Below are 17,484 nucleotides of genomic sequence, written 5' to 3' on the forward strand. Positions count from 1 at the left end.
TATAAAGTGCTAAGAATCAAAATCTGCACCGGAATCTAGGTCTCTACGAATGCCAGGCGAGCATGGTGGGGAGTGCACAGCTCTCGTACTCTTCATCAATACTGTTGTTGTGTGGCTCCTTAATGTTTTCTAACTTTTTGGTAAATGGACACATAAAAGCAACTTCCATATCCTCTACTAGCATCAAATTGCTCCTGGAGAGATGTTTTAGCAAGGCATTGGCACTGCCCGGGTGGCATGCAACTTGACTGTAATTTGCTGTTTGATCCTTGATAGTCTTGACTTTTGTAAGACTGGAGCTTTAATTACTAGTTCTTAAAATACAGAGTTAGGTTCTGATTTCTGAGATTGCTCCCCTACTTCTGCGAGTCTCATGCACCACACAACACTGCACATCTCTGATATCCAGGAAGAGCTGCTTCAGAGAGCTGCCAAGATTCTAGCTTTATTTTAGAAAAAAAAAATCATGAAAGTGATTTTAGGAAAGACGTTATGATTGGGCTGGGAGCAGTATTCAATGTTTTTGGTAGGTTACTACCAAATAATTTCAAGAGCATATTAAATATGCGCAAACTTGTAACCTCAAAGAAAGTATTTGACTCTTGTGGAAACTAGAAAAGACAGGATTCTTGTCTTCCACCCCTGTCAGAGAGATCAAGGTAAGGTAAAAATGATACATAAGGAGCCATTATAACTGGAGAAATACAAGATGTCATGTGACTGAAATACTAATACTCTATGAAACCATCCCCCTGCCTAGTGTAGCTAAATAGGCCCAAAAGCCACCCATACTAGTTTTCAGGGGAAAAAGAAAGATTCTATCTTTAGTCTCACTTTTGAGCCACCATCTTTTAAAAGGATCACCTGCTACTTTCTGAACACTCATTATGTATAAGATACAGTGTTTGGAACTGTAGATGTAGGTCATTGATAAGTCATGGGCTCAGTGTCCAGAGCCTGGGTTCCATCTCTTAAATAAAATAAAAGTTAACATTTGACATCACAGGAAAATGCTCTAGAAGCTATGCCTTAGATCCTAAAGAAGGCTACTCATCTGGACAGCTATTAAGTTTTTGTGCATAGGTAGTATTTAGAGGTGTGATTGTGCCAAATTCATATAGTGGCTCTGCTGTAGTCACTGTATAGGATTCAATTTTATTCTGGTCAATTTAGTTTTGACTGATTTTGATCCTGTGACATATTGTGACTACTTTTCAACATCCTCCATGACAGAGAGAGATGACTGAAAAGATCTTCCCTGATCAGTTTCCCTGAGAGAGGAGCATACTTCTGTCCTGTGCGCTTCCTGTGCCAGAACATCTGAGAAGCTGCCTGCTCTTCTGCAGGTGCTGCAAGGTCAGGGCTTTGCTGGGGGCTGGGAAAGGCAGACTGGAGCCTGACTTCTAGGTCAAGCTTCATTTTGAGGTCATTAGCACCAGAAGGCTGTTCTAGCAAGATCAAAGGACAGACCCACCAAAGCTGGGCAAATCAATTTCATGGGCCTAGGGGCTCAGAGTAGCAGTCCCATCAGCAAGTGCAGTAGTTAAGTCCAAACTGTGCTCAACTGCCAATGCCAGCCATGCATAAAACTCTGTAACAGAATCCAAACACCCACGACTCTGGCCAGGGAAAGGACACTGTGTGCTCCAAAGAAAGTTGACTGCTGACTTAATTTTGTGAGGCTCAATTTGAATGATATTTATTAAGATAATACATTTTTAATTCTGATAAATCTCATGGTCTCTTCAGAGCATCCAGGGGGGCACAAGAGTGAAGGACCAGCAATTCTTTCTCTCCTCTGAGATACTGTATCAAGGCAGACACTCTAGTTGACCAAGAATGAGAAAGAAGAAAGTTCTTCAGTTGCCCTGAAAGTGAAGAGAAAACAGCCCTGGGTTGGGGAGGACAGAGGCTGAAGGAGCTTATCTTTGTCTCTCCGGAAGGAACCAACCAGTAAAGAGGTCAAGGACCTGTAGGGTACCTGGTTTTTGCTACTATGCAAACATCAGAGTTACATTCGAAATCTACCTTCTCTTCTCTGCACTGGCTGGCAAGAAGCTCAAGGCTGCTGATGGCCCTTTAGATCTTGAACAGCGACTAGACAAGCAGGATAATACTCTTACAGCATGCTGGAGTTTCAAAAGAAAGGTGCTATCACGCCAAGATCTATGATCTACAAAGAGATGGCGAACCTTCCAGAGCCTTCAGGGATAGCAAACAGTCTGCTGCAGCACTTGTGTCATAGGTTCGCCACCGCTGCTCTAGGGAATCTCAAGAGTGAGTGTCCAAGGACTATCCCAAGTGCCATCAGTGGCAGATCTGGAACCCAACGTGGGAGCCTCTGAGTTATGAATTTGACCATTATGATGTGCATATCACAAATATTTTATGAATTGAACTATAGCATAGATTTCCTTAATATTATTGTATTTTAACGCTGGGTGCCAGTCTATGTTCTTTTTTTTTTTTTTTAGTCTGTGTTCTTGCAGTACTTATTCTTCATAATATATGGCTTTATATCTTTATTTCTCATGCCATAATCTTATTTAATTTTAAGTTCACTTAGCTCAATTATTCTTTAGATAAAATGTGAAGTACAAATTTAAAATAATATGTTTCCGGGTACTGCAGTTTTACTGCTGGAAATCCACAATAATAAGAAGAATGTGTGCTTCTAACCACGGGAAGAGGGGACACACAGCTCTTGAGGATTAGATGAAATCCTTTGATTAAAAATGCTTAGCTGCTGCTAGGCATCATATGGTGGGTGTGTTTATTTTTCCATTAAATGCTCACAACAGGCAGGGAAGAACATGATTATTACTGTTGTTTCCTTTTGGGTGGATGAGAAAATGCAAATTTCATGGAGTGCACCTCGAACTCAGACTCACAGATACAAAGGGCAGAAGCTGGGATTTAGATCAGTCCCTGGCTTCAAAGTTACTGTCCGCAACTTTTAAAAATAAAATAAAATAATTATTAGTCCATGTTTGCACACCATAGTGTACATTTCCGTGTGGAGTTGCACCTTGATTCCTTTTTTTCAGTCCTACTCTCTCCCCATCTCTTGATTTCTTTCCATCTGAGAAAGCCCTACCTCCTACTTCCTATTTCCTAGCTTTCATTTCGTTCTTTAGTTATAATGTGGGTTTCTAGTATCAGAGCAATCCTGCATGTTTAAGCTTGAGTGTCCTGCGACGTTATGGGCTCACTACGAATGACGCAAGCTGATCTTCCTTCATGAGAGATCTTCTAAGGCTCTCTCCTGTTGTGAGCCCACCCACTTGGGTTAAGGTCAAGGGTTTCTGGTGTTGTTTTGTTTTTTGTTTTTGTTTTTAATGTCTATCGGGAAGTCTCTCCAGAGCTTCGCTCATACAGACTTTCTCGTGTTTGATTCCTGGCCCAATCACCGAAGTCTGGTGGCCAAAAAGCAGTGGGGTGAACAGGTTCTGCTGCTTGGGCGGGTTCATGGAGACGAGGGACGGAGTGGGGAAAGAGGACCAGGGCTGCAGTCGAGGGCAGAGCAGGAGGGGAGCTGGGGCCCCTTCCCAGCGTGCAGGGCTCCAGAACCTCCAAGCGGGCAAAAGCGAGCGGTTTGCCAGTTCAGTCCTTTCCCTCCATCCCCAGGATACGATGTCTTTTTAGCTGGCTCTGTGCCGACCTTGGACTTTAATCCCAGCGTTTCCCCCGAAAGCGCCTCGTGGGTCTGTGTGCGTTGTTCGGCGCCTTGCTGGGAGCCCGCCAGCAGCTGCCCTGGGGCCCGGCTGCCCGCCCCGTCCGCAGGACTTCAGATCCGACCCCACTCCGGGCAACAGGCCCGGCACTCCCCTCCGCAGGCGAACCCTTCGCCGCGCGGAACCCGGCATGGCGCGCGCGAAGACCCGAGCGGTGCCAGGCATCTACACGAAAGCACTGGGAAGCAGCTAGGTGCATCTTCCTAGCTGCAAATATGAATTTGGGAGCGATGATGATGCAAGTAGACCGAGTCTTCCAAACTCGTGGCAACTTTCCATGTAGATCTGTACGGCTGCATCGTGTAAACCGCAGACTGGGAGCATAATTCTGCATGTGCATGGAAAGCGTGTAAGCGTCACCGATACGCGCATATATAAGACAATTCGGTTCGGCCCTAGATTCCTGTATTTTATAGCTTGTAAGCACAACTTCTTGGGTTACGCGTTTAAGTTTCCTGCAGCTGGGAAGGCGTGCGAAGCCCGCTGACGTCACCGGGGCGGGGCCTCGAGAGGCAAGAAAAGTTGGAGCCGTGAACCGTGGCCGCTGCGGGACTCGGCTTCACCATGAGCACTCACAACTGCTCGGGGCTCCAGGTCCCGTGCAGCTCGGGCCAGCGGCTCCTGCAGCCCCTTTGGGACCATGTGAGGACCTCAGAGTCATTCTTCCAGTCGCCCCTGTTCCCGGTCGTCTTCGCGATCGCCACCTACCTGGGCTTCTGCCTGCCTTTTGTGGCCTTGGATTTCTTGTGTCCCTGGGTGCCCGCGCTGCGACGCTACAAGATCCATCCCGACTTTTCGCCGTCCGCACGGCAGTTGCTGCCCTGCCTGGGGCAGACGCTGTTCCAGCACCTGGTGTTCGTGTTCCCGGTGACGCTTCTGCACTGGGTCCGCAGCCCCGCGCAGCTGCCGCCCGAAGCCCCTGAGCTGCTGCAGCTCCTGCGCGATGTGCTGCTCTGCCTGCTGCTCTTCGACGCCGAGTTCTTCGTGTGGCACGTGCTGCATCACAAGGTGCCCTGGCTGTACCGCACCTTCCACAAGTTGCACCACCAGAACGCACCCCCGTTCGCGCTGGCCACGCAGTACATGAGCGCCTGGGAACTGTTTTCCTTGGGCTCCTTCGACGTGATGAACGTCAAGCTGCTCGGGTGCCACCCGCTCACCGTCCTGACTTTCCACTTGATCAACATCTGGCTGTCGGTGGAGGACCACTCGGGCTACGACTTCCCGTGGTCCACGCACAGACTGGTGCCTTGCGGCTGGTACGGGGGCGTGGCGCACCACGACCTGCACCACTCCCAGTTTAACTGCAATTTCGCTCCCTACTTTACACACTGGGACAGAATGCTGGGCACCCTGCGGCCTGCACCCCTCCCGGCGCAGGGCTGCGGCAGTGCTGAGTGCACTGTGGACTGCACGCTCCTGTGCGCTTCGCACTTGAGTCAGAAGAAACACTCGTGAGAGTTTTGTCTTGTTTTCCCTTCTTTTCTAATACTGGTAATTTATTAACTGATGAAAACTGATAGATAAGATCTGATTTTTTTTGCAACCAGACTAATTTATACAATGTATGTATGTATGTCCACACAGTTGTATTCTTGGTGTCAAGCTCTAGCTCATTTCAATAGCCTTGAGTCCTGGTTGTAAATTAGACATCCATCAATGGCATATTTAAATCGTCTCTAAAAAGATTGCTTTGAGGAACAAAGGCTTTCCTGTCAAAAGGGGCTGAAAGAGCAAAAAGAGCGTAACTTAAGGGAGGATCTGACCTTGGAATCTATAACCAAACTTGTTCCTGCCGGGCAGTGACCAAGATTGTAGTCCTTTTTTTCTATTTTTCATAGAAATGCATATTTATGTTGAAAAATGTTAGTTATGCTTTTAAAATGAAAACAAAAAAGAACATGACTCAAACAACTACTGACTCCTGTTTCACTGATCATTTTATAGATGGAAATCTCAAAGGAAATGGGGGGCGGGATGTGTCCCTCACTTCCCTCAGCCCCGCTGCTTTAAACCAGCAGTCGAAGGGTGCATTCTGAGGGCAGAGCGGTGCAGCAAAAAAGGGCAGACGGGGCTGGGTCATCTCTGTTGGTCTAGAGATTTCACAAAGGGAAAAACTAGCACTTTGAATCTTTCTCAGTTGACTTCTGCATAGTGAACAAATGCAAGAATTATTCTCTAGAGCTTTACAAAGATATTTACACTGGAGATTTCCTAGGTTCCTGGAGACTCCTGAGTGGAGTGTGCAGGGGGTTTATAAAACAGCATCGTGCTTTGCAAAACTGGCAAAGCTGGTATATGTGCATTAGAATGGCTAATTGATGTGGAAATCTGATTTTAAGCGAGTCTGGTTTTCATGATGCAACCACAACCTGTTCAAATGACCAACATCATATTGCCACTGAGATCTGGACTTTCTGTATATTTCATTTTCTGAAGGCATTTATGCAAAATATACTGCCCTTTCTCAAAGAGAGATGAAGGGAAATTTGGCCTGCACCCTGGCTTCTGGATTGCACAGAGATGGTATCCCAGATATTCTTGCAGAGCGCTGGTGACTTGAATATCCCAGTTTCTGGCCACCCAGCTGTGACCCCTTTCAGCCTGCTTCATTATTTAACATCAGTTTTGGAGTGCAGTTTATGTAGGGTTCAGTCAAAAATGAAAATGATTCAGACCAAAGTCTGTAACGACCATAGCTTTGCAGGTCATCTTAGGCTCAAGCTATATGCACCACACTATCTTGTTAAATATAAGAAAACCTGTGTAAAGACCCGGTCTGCACAGTATGCCAGAGACAGTATGCCAAGAGACTCCTTGAAATATCTCCAGGCCCTCGTAAACGATTAGCAGTGGGCAGCCAGAATTGAGGATAGTCAATTTTTCAAACAGTTTGAGAGTTTTGTCATAAGCACGAACAGTTACACAGGGAGGCACTTTGCTCCATTATTTTACTTGGTCTATGTGACAACACTGAGGGATACAGTTCTTTCCAACGTGTGTCCCCTGTGCTTCTAGACTGAAGTCACTCTGCCCAAAGCAGGACAGAGATGGAACTTGATCACATGGATTCATATAAGTGAAATCTGCCAAAAGAGGAAGTGACCTGTGAGGTGAAAATGCAAATTGGTGGTGGGGGCTAATACCATGGTATAGGTGGTGAGCGGGTAAAGAGCTGAGGACTAAGTAGGAAGGTGTGGAATATGTGTGCCATTGTTAGCTGTTGTGAGCAGATCCAGGCACCAAACCTCTGCCCTGTAAGTCTTGGCTGATGACCATCTGAAATCAGAGATTTTTAAGATTGTGTCATGTTGCCTTAGTATACAAGGGTGTTTTAGATCTGAGGCAAATTGCTTGTGTGCTAAATGTTAGCATTCAGAACCTTTCTCAAGTTGATATGTCAGACTTTTAGCCTTGAGAAATGGACCTAGGGAGGTGGGAAGGATGGTCAATTTTTCAAATAGTTTGAGAGTTTTGTCCTAATCATGAACAGTTACACAGGGAGGCACTTTGAACCATATGTTACTTGGTCTTTGTGACAACTCTGAGGGATACAGGCTACTGATGTGGTCCATACCTCCTTGTCTCCTCAGTGCCTTAGTGCTTAGTTGGTGGGGTGTTTGAAAGGTGATTGGATTACAGGGTACTGTCTGCAGATGGGGTCTTGTCAGAAGCATTGGGTTGCTAGGGGTTAAACCTGGAAGGGTGGAATCTGCTCCAGGCTCCTGCTTTCTCTCTTGGTTTATGGGTTGCCTGGAGGTGAGGCTTCTCCTTCACCATGCCTTTCTGTTTCCTCTTTGGAGTTGGTCAAAATGGGCTGAAACTTGCGCCAAAGTAAAGCTCTCATTACATTTTTGGTGTCAAGTGTTTTGCTCCAGCAATGAGAAATGTGACCCAGATGAGGTTATCATCATAGCCACCAGCCCAAGTTTCAGATGTGGAAGGGTTGGTACTTAGGTGCCTTTTCCCAAGAAATCTGGAGAAATTTCTCCTCAAGTTTGGCCTCATGGTGTCCACTATCCCTCTTCTGATGTTTATGATAATTTCCACAACTTCTGGAAGGAGGCAAACCCTCTGTGCCAACAATGGGTTCTTCCTCCTCTTCCATCTCATCCTTGTGGCTGAAACCAGTGCTCCACTGGCCCACTGCTTTGACAGTGATGTCGCTGGAGTGAAAGCTTCCACACAGAGAGAGAGCTCGGGAGAGCCAGGGACTTAGGCCAGCCTAGATATAACAGCCATGCCGATGTAGTCTACGTCTATCCACACCCACACTACCATTTTTTGGGTCCTATTTAACATTTATGCCTTCTTCTAGCTCTATGCCTACTTCTTGATATGACCCAAGAAAGCAGCAGGCAGGTCAAGAACTGTGTTTTCTATATGTCTCTTTGTTTCTGGCCAAGAACATAAATGCTGAAGCCAGATTACTTGAGTGAAACATGGGTTCTGGGACTTACTAGCTCTGCAACTTCAGAGGGTTACTTAATTCCTCTGTGTTGGTTTCCTCACCTAAAATGTTGTTTATCAAGCATGAGCTGTCCTGTCTTACCAGGCGCCAAGGAAAACCGAGCCGCGGATTCTTTTTATCACAAGTTGCTCCTCTGTTATCCTCATGGGGCAATAGTTTTGGAAACAGACAGAAATTTCCATTTCTCTTAATCTACTTCCTCACCGAGTCAACCTACCTCATCTCTTCCAGAGACTTCCTCCAGCTCACCACAATCCATCTGCCTAATTGTTAAATCCAATGATCTCTTCCCCTTTGGTTTTCCTGCTACTTGACTTTTTAAAAAAATTAGTCATTTGTTTAGCTAACCACCCCCATCCTAGGATGTGGTTCTTTCTTGGCTTTGGTGAGGTTTCTCCAGACCTTTTCCTTCCTAATTCTCCATCCCTTCTTCTCCCTTCAGTGTTCCTCTTTCACCACCACAAGAAGCTAAGCACAAGACACTGATCTTTTTATTGAAAAAGATCACTATTGTGTGCAATGAGTGTTCTTCTAGCCATCTCCTAATGTACTCTGTGAATCTCCTGTTGCATTGAACTATAAATACACACACGAAGAGTACATGCATGCACCTGTGCACACCCCATGGAAATGTGCAAGTTCATTCAAAACGAGAACAATCAAAAATAAAAGTAGGCTTCTGTTCCCTTCCCATTTAGACCCACTGCAGATAAAAGTCTATTAACCCTTGCTTTGCCAACAAACCAAATACACTATACATATACAGTGTGTATAATATATACTATACATACACTATATATGCACATCATATACACAAGCTACATCCATCTATATACACTATTCTATATGTACACATGAATAGATTTATGTACTATATATGCACCATATATGCACTAATACATTAAATATACACTATATACATATATGTGTACATACTGTACATGTAGAATATATTATGTGTAATCATGCTATGTATAGATACTGTATATGTATGAATGGTACACATACACACACAACATGGTCATTTTTCATCCTGTTTAACATTCTCTGTGTCTCTGGCTCTGTGCCTAGTTCAGTGTTAGAAGGACCCTGGAAACATCAGGATCACACATTTAGTGTCAATCATAGCTTTCTTTGCCCCATCTTACTCCTTTCTGTCCCCATCATTACTCTATCCCAGTGTCTCCCTCAATCTAAGCTCACAGTTTATATTCTGGTCTAGAGAAGGGAACAGTCTCTTTGGAAAGAGGCAAGCAAATGCATGGAGTCTAAGTTGACCCAGCAGAGAGTAATGATGCAGTGGCATCCAAGATGAAGAATAGGCATGGGAGACAACTAACGCAGGCCTTGTGTGAGCCCACAGACAGGGTAAACTGCACCCAGCAGAAGACAGAGCAGATGCAAAATCAGAGGGAAATGGAAGAATGTGACATTCTTTAAGCCTGGTAGGAAGCTCAGAGCACTGAATGAGCCAGGAAGGAACTCCAAGGGCTATCCTCAACAAGGTTGGCCAGGCCCTAGGTTTGGGGACCAAGCATTGGTTATAAGCCTTCTGCGAAGCCATTGGAACTGCTTGGGACTGCTTGCTCGTTGACCTGTGCCACTGGTGTTTTGAGGGACCATATGTACAATAGGTTTGAAGTAAATATTAGTGCTGCTGTAATTTATTTACTGAAAGTGGTTAGACAGATGGAAATATTTAAGGCTGGATTGGGGCAATGAGGAGGTTGGCAGGATGTTCTATAGATTTTAAGCAAAAGGTGTGAAGTGATTGATTGTATGTAGCTGAAGATGAAAGATAGCAACTGAAAATATTGGTATTTATTCCTACCAGGAAGCAATGACAAGTTCTATCTGGATGGATTTGTGGCTTTACCACTTATTAACTTCTGGACCTGGAGGGAGTTTCTTAATCTCTCTAAGGCTTGATTTCCTCGTCTATACAGAAAGCTGTGCAGTTGTGGTGAAGAAAGTAACATTTAGAGGGTGACGGGCACATTGCCTCACATATAGAAAACTCTTGACATAGTAGCTCTTGTGTTATATGTAAACGGTTGCAAAGGTGTTATCACTGGTGACAAATAATGAGTCTGTCCTATCTCAAAGCACACGTAGATGAAGGAATATTTTTCTGTTATCAAAGTAACTTTCTTTTTTTCCCCATAATTTTATTGAGAGACAAATAGCAATGAGACAGTTTCAAACCAAAGTGGTAGGACAGTTTCAATAATTAACACATTGCATACTCTCTTCCTAGTGGTTATTTGCTGTACAAGAGGCAGACACGATATCCTATTTACAAACACTATTACAACAAAACCCTCTATTCATTAAGAGAATGTCTTCCAATTTGATTTGAAACTGTCTCATTGCTGTTTATCAATAAAACTTTGAAAAATAATTAATTAATTAATTAATTAATAGAAAGCAAAAAAAAAAAAAAAAGAGAATGTAACTATATATCTATCCTAACCACTTTGAATACACAGATACAAAATAGACATTCATCTGTTTCCCCTTTTTTTGGTTAAGTTCCATTATTTGAATATTATAGGTGTGTAAACTCAGTAAAATATTCTAAAAGAGTCCAGTAGCCCATAACAGAATTGGGTCTTCTGCTTCACTGGCAATGTCAGAAATTATTGACCTGAGTCCTCTACAGCTCAACGTAACAGCGTGGCTTTACTTCTTATACTTCGTTTTTATACTTTTCTGCTGGATCAAAGTAACTTTCATCACACAGATAATGTGTGTACAGCATAGGATTTCAAGCACTGAAGAACAATCAAAAATAGAAGTAGGCTTCTGTTCCCTTTCCATTTAGACCCACTGCAGATAGAAGTCTATTAACCTTTGCTTTGCCAACAAACCAAAAAATGAACTACTTTGTCTCTCTCCCTCCTTCCAGCTCCTTCTTTTCTTGAGATGGCATGTATTAAATACTTCATAAAAATTACAAAAATGAAATTATCATGAATAGAAATTCTTTAGATAAAGCTCCAGGGGTGTTTCTCTCCTCTTTCTCTACCTCCAGGTCATGTGAGACAAGGGGGTCTCGCCCATAATTTCCACAGAAGGTCACATCATAACATGTCATATTATATGTTTTGGTTCTTTTAGAAAGTGCACCATCAGTGTCCCTGGAGTAAGATCCGAGGTCTTGGTGCCTGAAGAGCCTGGGGTGGAGCTGCCCGGTTATCTATCTTGGGTGGGGATCATTTAATTGCTCTGAACATCAATTTCCTGGAATGCGTGGATAGTGGTGTAACAATAAGCGGCCTGGCTGCCTTCCTAAGTCTGCTGTGACGGCCGCATGAGACATAACGGCGGGATGGTGAACAGATGTTGCGCTCAGGGCTTGCGCAGCGTGGGAAAGTGGACCTCAGGCACCTGCGAAGGGAGGAAGGCCCTCTGGCTCCTTGCTGTCCCTTGTTGTCACTGCCTCTCTGGCTTCGTGTCTGCCTTCTCTCCGTGGATTCCTTTCTTCTGCTCACCTTGGTTCTTGTTTCCTTGCTAAATCTCGGGAGAATCTTGGAGGTCGACTTCCAGTAACATAGTGCGTGTGTGGTGCCGTGCAAGGCTCAGAGCCAGAGCTGGAGGGAGCAGGCCACTGGCGGCTCCGCTTGCATAAGTGGCCAGCGCTGCTGTGCTTATGTATTCACGTTTAGCACTAGGTGGTGTCAGCCTGACTCTCGCCGACAGGGGGCTCTTCTCTCCTGAGTCAGCACCCGCTTGACGCCAAGAGCTCCAGAGACGAAGTTCTCAGCAAAGGGCTTTTCAAGGAGCCTTTTGGAATTGGACATTGCCTGGACAAAGCCACTGCCCACTATGTAGCTTAAGTTCCTTGTTAGAAGGAAAAAGGGAAATTGCTTATGCCTGACCGGGGCTCTCTGTGCCTTAATTCCCGCACTTCTGAGGGACAACAGCTCACATGCTCACACCGTCAAGTTAGGAGATTCCACAAACGCTGAAGCTGAGGCGCCGCTGTCGGGCTTCCCTATTTTATAAATAAGAAAACAGGGTCAGGGCTGGGAAGTAATTTTCCCTGGGTCACATAAGCTGGGCTGCAGCTCTAAAACCCACGCTCTTCCTGCTGCACTCTGCTGCGTCCCTCCTCTACTCCGGCTCCTCAGTCGTTGAAGGGAGCTGTCTGTCGCTGGGTGCGAAAAGTGCTGTAATGGGACACTGTTTAGAAGCCATGGAATCTATATTCTTTGTTGATATTTTCCTAAACTTCCCTCCTGACTTATAGGAACTTGAGCATAGCATTCCAGATTTTCTAAGATCTGTCCTGCCACATATCTTGGCAGATAAATAATATAAAATTCTATGTGAAATCCACAAAACTCTATTTAAAAATGTAGAAGAAAACATTCATGACTTTGTGTTTTCTGTTGTGCTTTCTGTCTTTGGAATCCATACCTTTTAGTACATTGACTTTTTTTTTTAAATTTTGTATTTAGTACAGGGTCTACAGGGTCTCACTATGTAGATCAGACTCATAGAGATCCTCCTGTTTACAGCCTCCCAAGTGCTGGGATTATAGGTGTTGTGCCACCACACCCAGTCTCAATCACTTTCCGGCACAGCTTGTCAGGGGATCGAATCCCCCCTCTGGCCCCTGTGTCTGCCTAAGTAGGTGCTTTAATCCACTGAGCTATTTGGCTAGCCCTTTGTAAATTGACTTTCTTGATGGCTCAAGTGCATTTCAGATTCTTCAAGCCAAGAGAACAATGAGATAAAACTGAAGGCTCAGGGCTAGGGAGATAGCTAACTGCCTGACTGGCAAGCACAAGGACCCAAGTTCCTGCCTGGTACCACATGCCATGCTGACCCTGCACTGATCTGGCCACCAAAGCCAACTGTGGTGGTGCATGCCTGTAATCCCAGCGGTGGGGAGACTGAGACAAGAGGATCGCTATGAGTCCGAGCTGCTGAGTCTGATCACTAGGAGTCTGTGGGACCCTGTATCAATCAATCAATTAATTAATTAATTAAAAACAAAGGCTCTGGTCATCCTTCTGTGTTTATATCAAAGGAAGAAGCTCCTTGGTGTGAGTCAACCAGAGAAGCTTGGGTGAGGCTCTCTTCAGTGGCATGTACATAGCCACCACCTAAGAGCTGACAAGAGGCGGTGGTGTCCTGCAGGCCTGGCCGGCAAACTGACCATGTGTGTGTGGGTGCTAGGGACCAGTGTGAAGCACTGACATGACAGTGTGAAGTGCTCTGGTTTCATTCAGTAGCAGGAAACCTCATCTTGGCCATCTAATCCTCGAGGGAGGCAAGTATTGTCATTTTAGGGCAACTCAAGTGCATAATTTATTTCATGTTTATGCTAAGACTTCTCAAGTTCCATCGAAGTAGCTTTGACTTGGACACTATCTGGAAATCCAGACCTTTCCTGAACCTAGTCCTTCTCATGGAAAACATACCCTTATTTCCTAAAAGACCTCTTACGTCTTATGGGTTTAACAAAGAGGGCCCTTGAGGGTCTTCGTGGGCTTGAGAGCTCAGCAAATGCTAGCAGCTTCCTAACACACAGCCAGATTTTTGTGGGCAAGCTTCCTATTTGCTGTGTCATGGTGCTGGTCCCTATCTCCATGTCTTGTTTTTTTGCTACTTTCTTTCATTTTTCTTTAGTCTTGTATAAAATGCTTACTGGATCCACATGCCCACTTTACATCTAGTAACTCATTGAATTCCCCATTTTACCCTCACAGATGCTACAGTAAAGTTCAGAAACTTACTATACATCTCTCAGTGTAAAAGCTGCAATCCATGCCAGGCTGACCAGCTCTGGTACCACCCTGGTCATCACCACAGTCTGCTGTTTCTCAGTAGCTTGGGTTTTCATTTATTTATTTGGTTCAGGTTCTCACTATTCAGCTAAGACTCATAGTGATCCTTCTGTTTCAGCCTCCCCAGTGCTGGGATTACAAGCATGCGACACCATGCTGGATTTCGGTGACCGGCTTGGTGTAGGACCAGCAGGGTATGCAGTACCGGCAGGGTATGTAGTACTGGGGAGCAAACGTGGGTCCTTGTGCTTACCAGGCAGGTGCTTATACTGCTGAGCTATCTCCCTGGCCCAGTATCCTGGGTTTTCTTTCTTTCTTTCTTTTCTTTCTTTCTTTCTTTCTTTCTTTCTTTCTTTCTTTCTTTCTTTCTTTCTTTCTTTCTTCTTTCTTCTTTTTTCTTTCTTTTTTCTTTCCTTCTCGCAGTACCAGGGATTAAACTCAGGAACCCTGCACTTGCCAGGCAAGCACTTATTCTACTGAGCTATCTCCTCAGCCCATGACCTCTTATTATTTCAAATCAACTGCTCATTAAGGTGTCAGCTAAATAGAAGTGGGAAGTGGCAGAACAGTCTGGTTGACCCTCTGTGCTAGGCTGCATAGAGTCAGCAAGATCTGAGAAGAGCTTCCCTGAGAGCAGCCTGTATAAGGAGATCAACCCAGAAAGAAGTTAGGCCCCCTGACAATCAGCCCATAGTCTCCATTGTCTGAAGAGCTGGCCAACTGCTCAATGGCTGAGACCAAATCCTAGAACTCAAAAAAAAAAAAAAAAAAAAAAAAAAAAAAAAAAAAAGATCACAATAAGAGAGATGATGATAATAATATTACACAACAATTGCTTATTATGCCTCAGTGGTTACGCTAAAGGATTTGAATATATGATTCTTTTTCCTTTTTAAAACAACCTTGTTATCAGAACTAGCAATCTGCTTGTTTGCATAATACTTTTATTAACTGATAGCAAAAATCGTCTGCAAACATTTAACAAGTGCATGAACAAATTAATTTCAGATTATGTAAGTACAATAAGGAAAGTGAGTCAGAAGGGCAGAGAGGACTTGGGAGATGAGGAAGATTCCTGAAGATTTAGGGTGGGGAAAGTCTTTTTGAAACAGTGAAAATGCAGAAGATAAAATGAATGGCAAATGAAAAAGAAAAAAAAACTTCTTTATAGAAATCATAGCAGAAAGCCTTCCAAGTATGGGGAAAGAGTTTGATATACATGAGAGACATATGTAGAAACATACAGAACTGAAAGGGCTGCCATCAGAAGGACTTTCTCTATGACACATCAGAGTCGAGCTCCCAGAAGCACAATGCAAAGACTCTTAAAAGCTCTTAGAGAAAAGCAATCCATAAAACCCATTAGAAACAGCGCCACTGGTGTAGTGCTATCCTGCCACATTCCCATAAAACCCATTAGAATTAGAGCAGACTTCTCAACAAAAACCTTAAATGCCAAGTGAGCTCGGAGTGAAATGTTTCAAGCCTTTAAAACCAAAACCAAAAATAAAAAGAACAACAAACTTCCCACATATATCCTGCAAAAGTCTCTTTCAAAATTCATGGAGATATAAGATCTTTCCACAGCAAAGCACACCTTAAGAAATTCAAGACCACCAAGCTAATATTCCAAAATATTTTGCAGGATAGCCTAGAAAGAGACAAGTCAATGATGCCAAAATAGCTCATGGAACAGATACATCAGGCAGCGTGCGGTTTCTAGTTTCACTGAACTATGATCTGATAATATGCACGGGATAATTTCAATATCTTACATTCATTTAAGCACACAATATTTTACATTTACTTTTACAGTAGCATATGATCTATTTTGAAGAAAGTTCAATATGCTGCTGAGAAGAAATGGATATTCTGCTGTTCAGTGAAATATCTGTAGATATCTATTTGCTTGAAGGTTTGGTTCAACTTTGACATTTTTTTTTGCATTCTTCATGTATTATATAAAACCAGTCATCCCCAAACTTTTAAATGAAATTGAACTCGAAGCTGTACTCTCAATGTCATTCCTGGAATCTAGCATTACCTTGATTCCAAATCCAGACGAGGGCTGAACTAAATAAGAGAACTAAGGTCATTCTCTTTAGTGAATATTGATGCACAGATCCTCAACAAGACACTAGCAAACAGAATGCAGCAAATCATCAATAAGATCATGCACCATGACCAAGAAGGCATCGCCATGCTGCCAGGATGGATCAACATGTGCAAATAGTAAATGTGATCCATCCCATGAACAGAAGCAAAGAGGAAAATCACATGATCATCTAATAAATGCAGGCAAAGTTTTTGACAAAGTCCAACATCTAGTCGTCATAAAACCCCTGAAAAAATAGATACAGAAGGATTTTATGTCAATCTGATAAAAGCCATTTATGACATACTGCCAAAATTATACTACATGGGAAAGATTTTCTTTTAAAAATAAAGAATAAGATATAGAGATCCACTATTACCACTTCTGTTAAATATTGAACTTGAAAGATTAGGCAGAGCAATCAGAAAAGAGAAATAAAGAAATGAGATATGTACAAGAAAGGAAGAGTCAAATTGTCATTATTCACAGAAGACATAAATCTCTACAGAGAAAATCCAAACATTCTAGCAAAAGCATCCTAGAATTAATAACTAAATTCAGTAGAATAAGAGGATACAAAATCAAAATAAAAACATTAAAAGTCCTTGTAAACCAATAATGAACTTACTAATTAAAAAATTAGGAAAACAATATCATTCCCAATTGATTCAGTAAACAAAAATTGCATAATTTCTCAATGAATGGAGTGAAAGACTCCTATAACAAAACAATAGTGCTCTGTAAAAGTACTAAGACACCAAAAAAAAAAAAAATGGAAAGATATGTCTTGTTTTTCAATAGGTAGAACAGATATTGCACACATGGTTATGATTCCAAAGCTGATATACAAAATTAATGGCAAACTCAATAAAAATACCAACCATATTCCTCACGCAACTAGAAAAAAATTGTGAAATTCATATAAAACCAAAAGAGAAGCAGAATATCCAGTATGACTAGGAGCAACAAAAACGAGCCAGGAAACATCACAATTTCAGGCTTCAAATTATATTACAAAGCTATAGTGATAAAAACTACATAGTACTGGCACAAAAACAGATGCACAAATCAACGATGCACCAAAACAGACATGCAGGTCAATGGTATGCAATAAAGGGTGCAGAAAGATAACCCAGCTATATTCAGTCATCTTACCTATGACAAAGGGGGTCAAAAATATACACTGAAGGGCCAATGTGATGGCTCAGTGGACTAAGTATCTGTTTAGGCAAGCCCGAGGACCAGGGTTTGTTCCCTGAAACCACATGTATGCGGGGAGCATTTGACTGAGTTCAGGTGTGGTGGTGCACACCTGCAATCCCAGTGCTGGGGAGGCTGAAAACAGGAGGATCACTATGAGTCCAAGATGCATAGTAAGACCCTGTA

At 43.3% G+C, this 17,484-nt stretch overlaps 1 protein-coding gene across 1 annotated transcript in view; it reads left to right on the plus strand.

The window, feature by feature from the left end:
• Positions 1 to 3,839: 3,839 nt before the first annotated feature.
• Positions 3,840 to 17,484, plus strand: part of Ch25h (cholesterol 25-hydroxylase) — an 18,957-nt gene continuing 5,312 nt past the window's right edge. Inside the window, exon 1 of the mRNA XM_004632110.2 lies at positions 3,840 to 5,188. Coding sequence (XP_004632167.2) covers positions 4,299 to 5,188 — 890 coding nt within the window. The 5' untranslated portion in view covers positions 3,840 to 4,298. The remainder of the gene's footprint in view (positions 5,189 to 17,484) is intronic.

The sequence above is a fragment of the Octodon degus genome, unplaced genomic scaffold, assembly GCF_000260255.1.
Source record: "Octodon degus isolate 3935 unplaced genomic scaffold, OctDeg1.0 scaffold00046, whole genome shotgun sequence".
Taxonomy (NCBI): Eukaryota; Metazoa; Chordata; class Mammalia; order Rodentia; family Octodontidae; genus Octodon; species Octodon degus.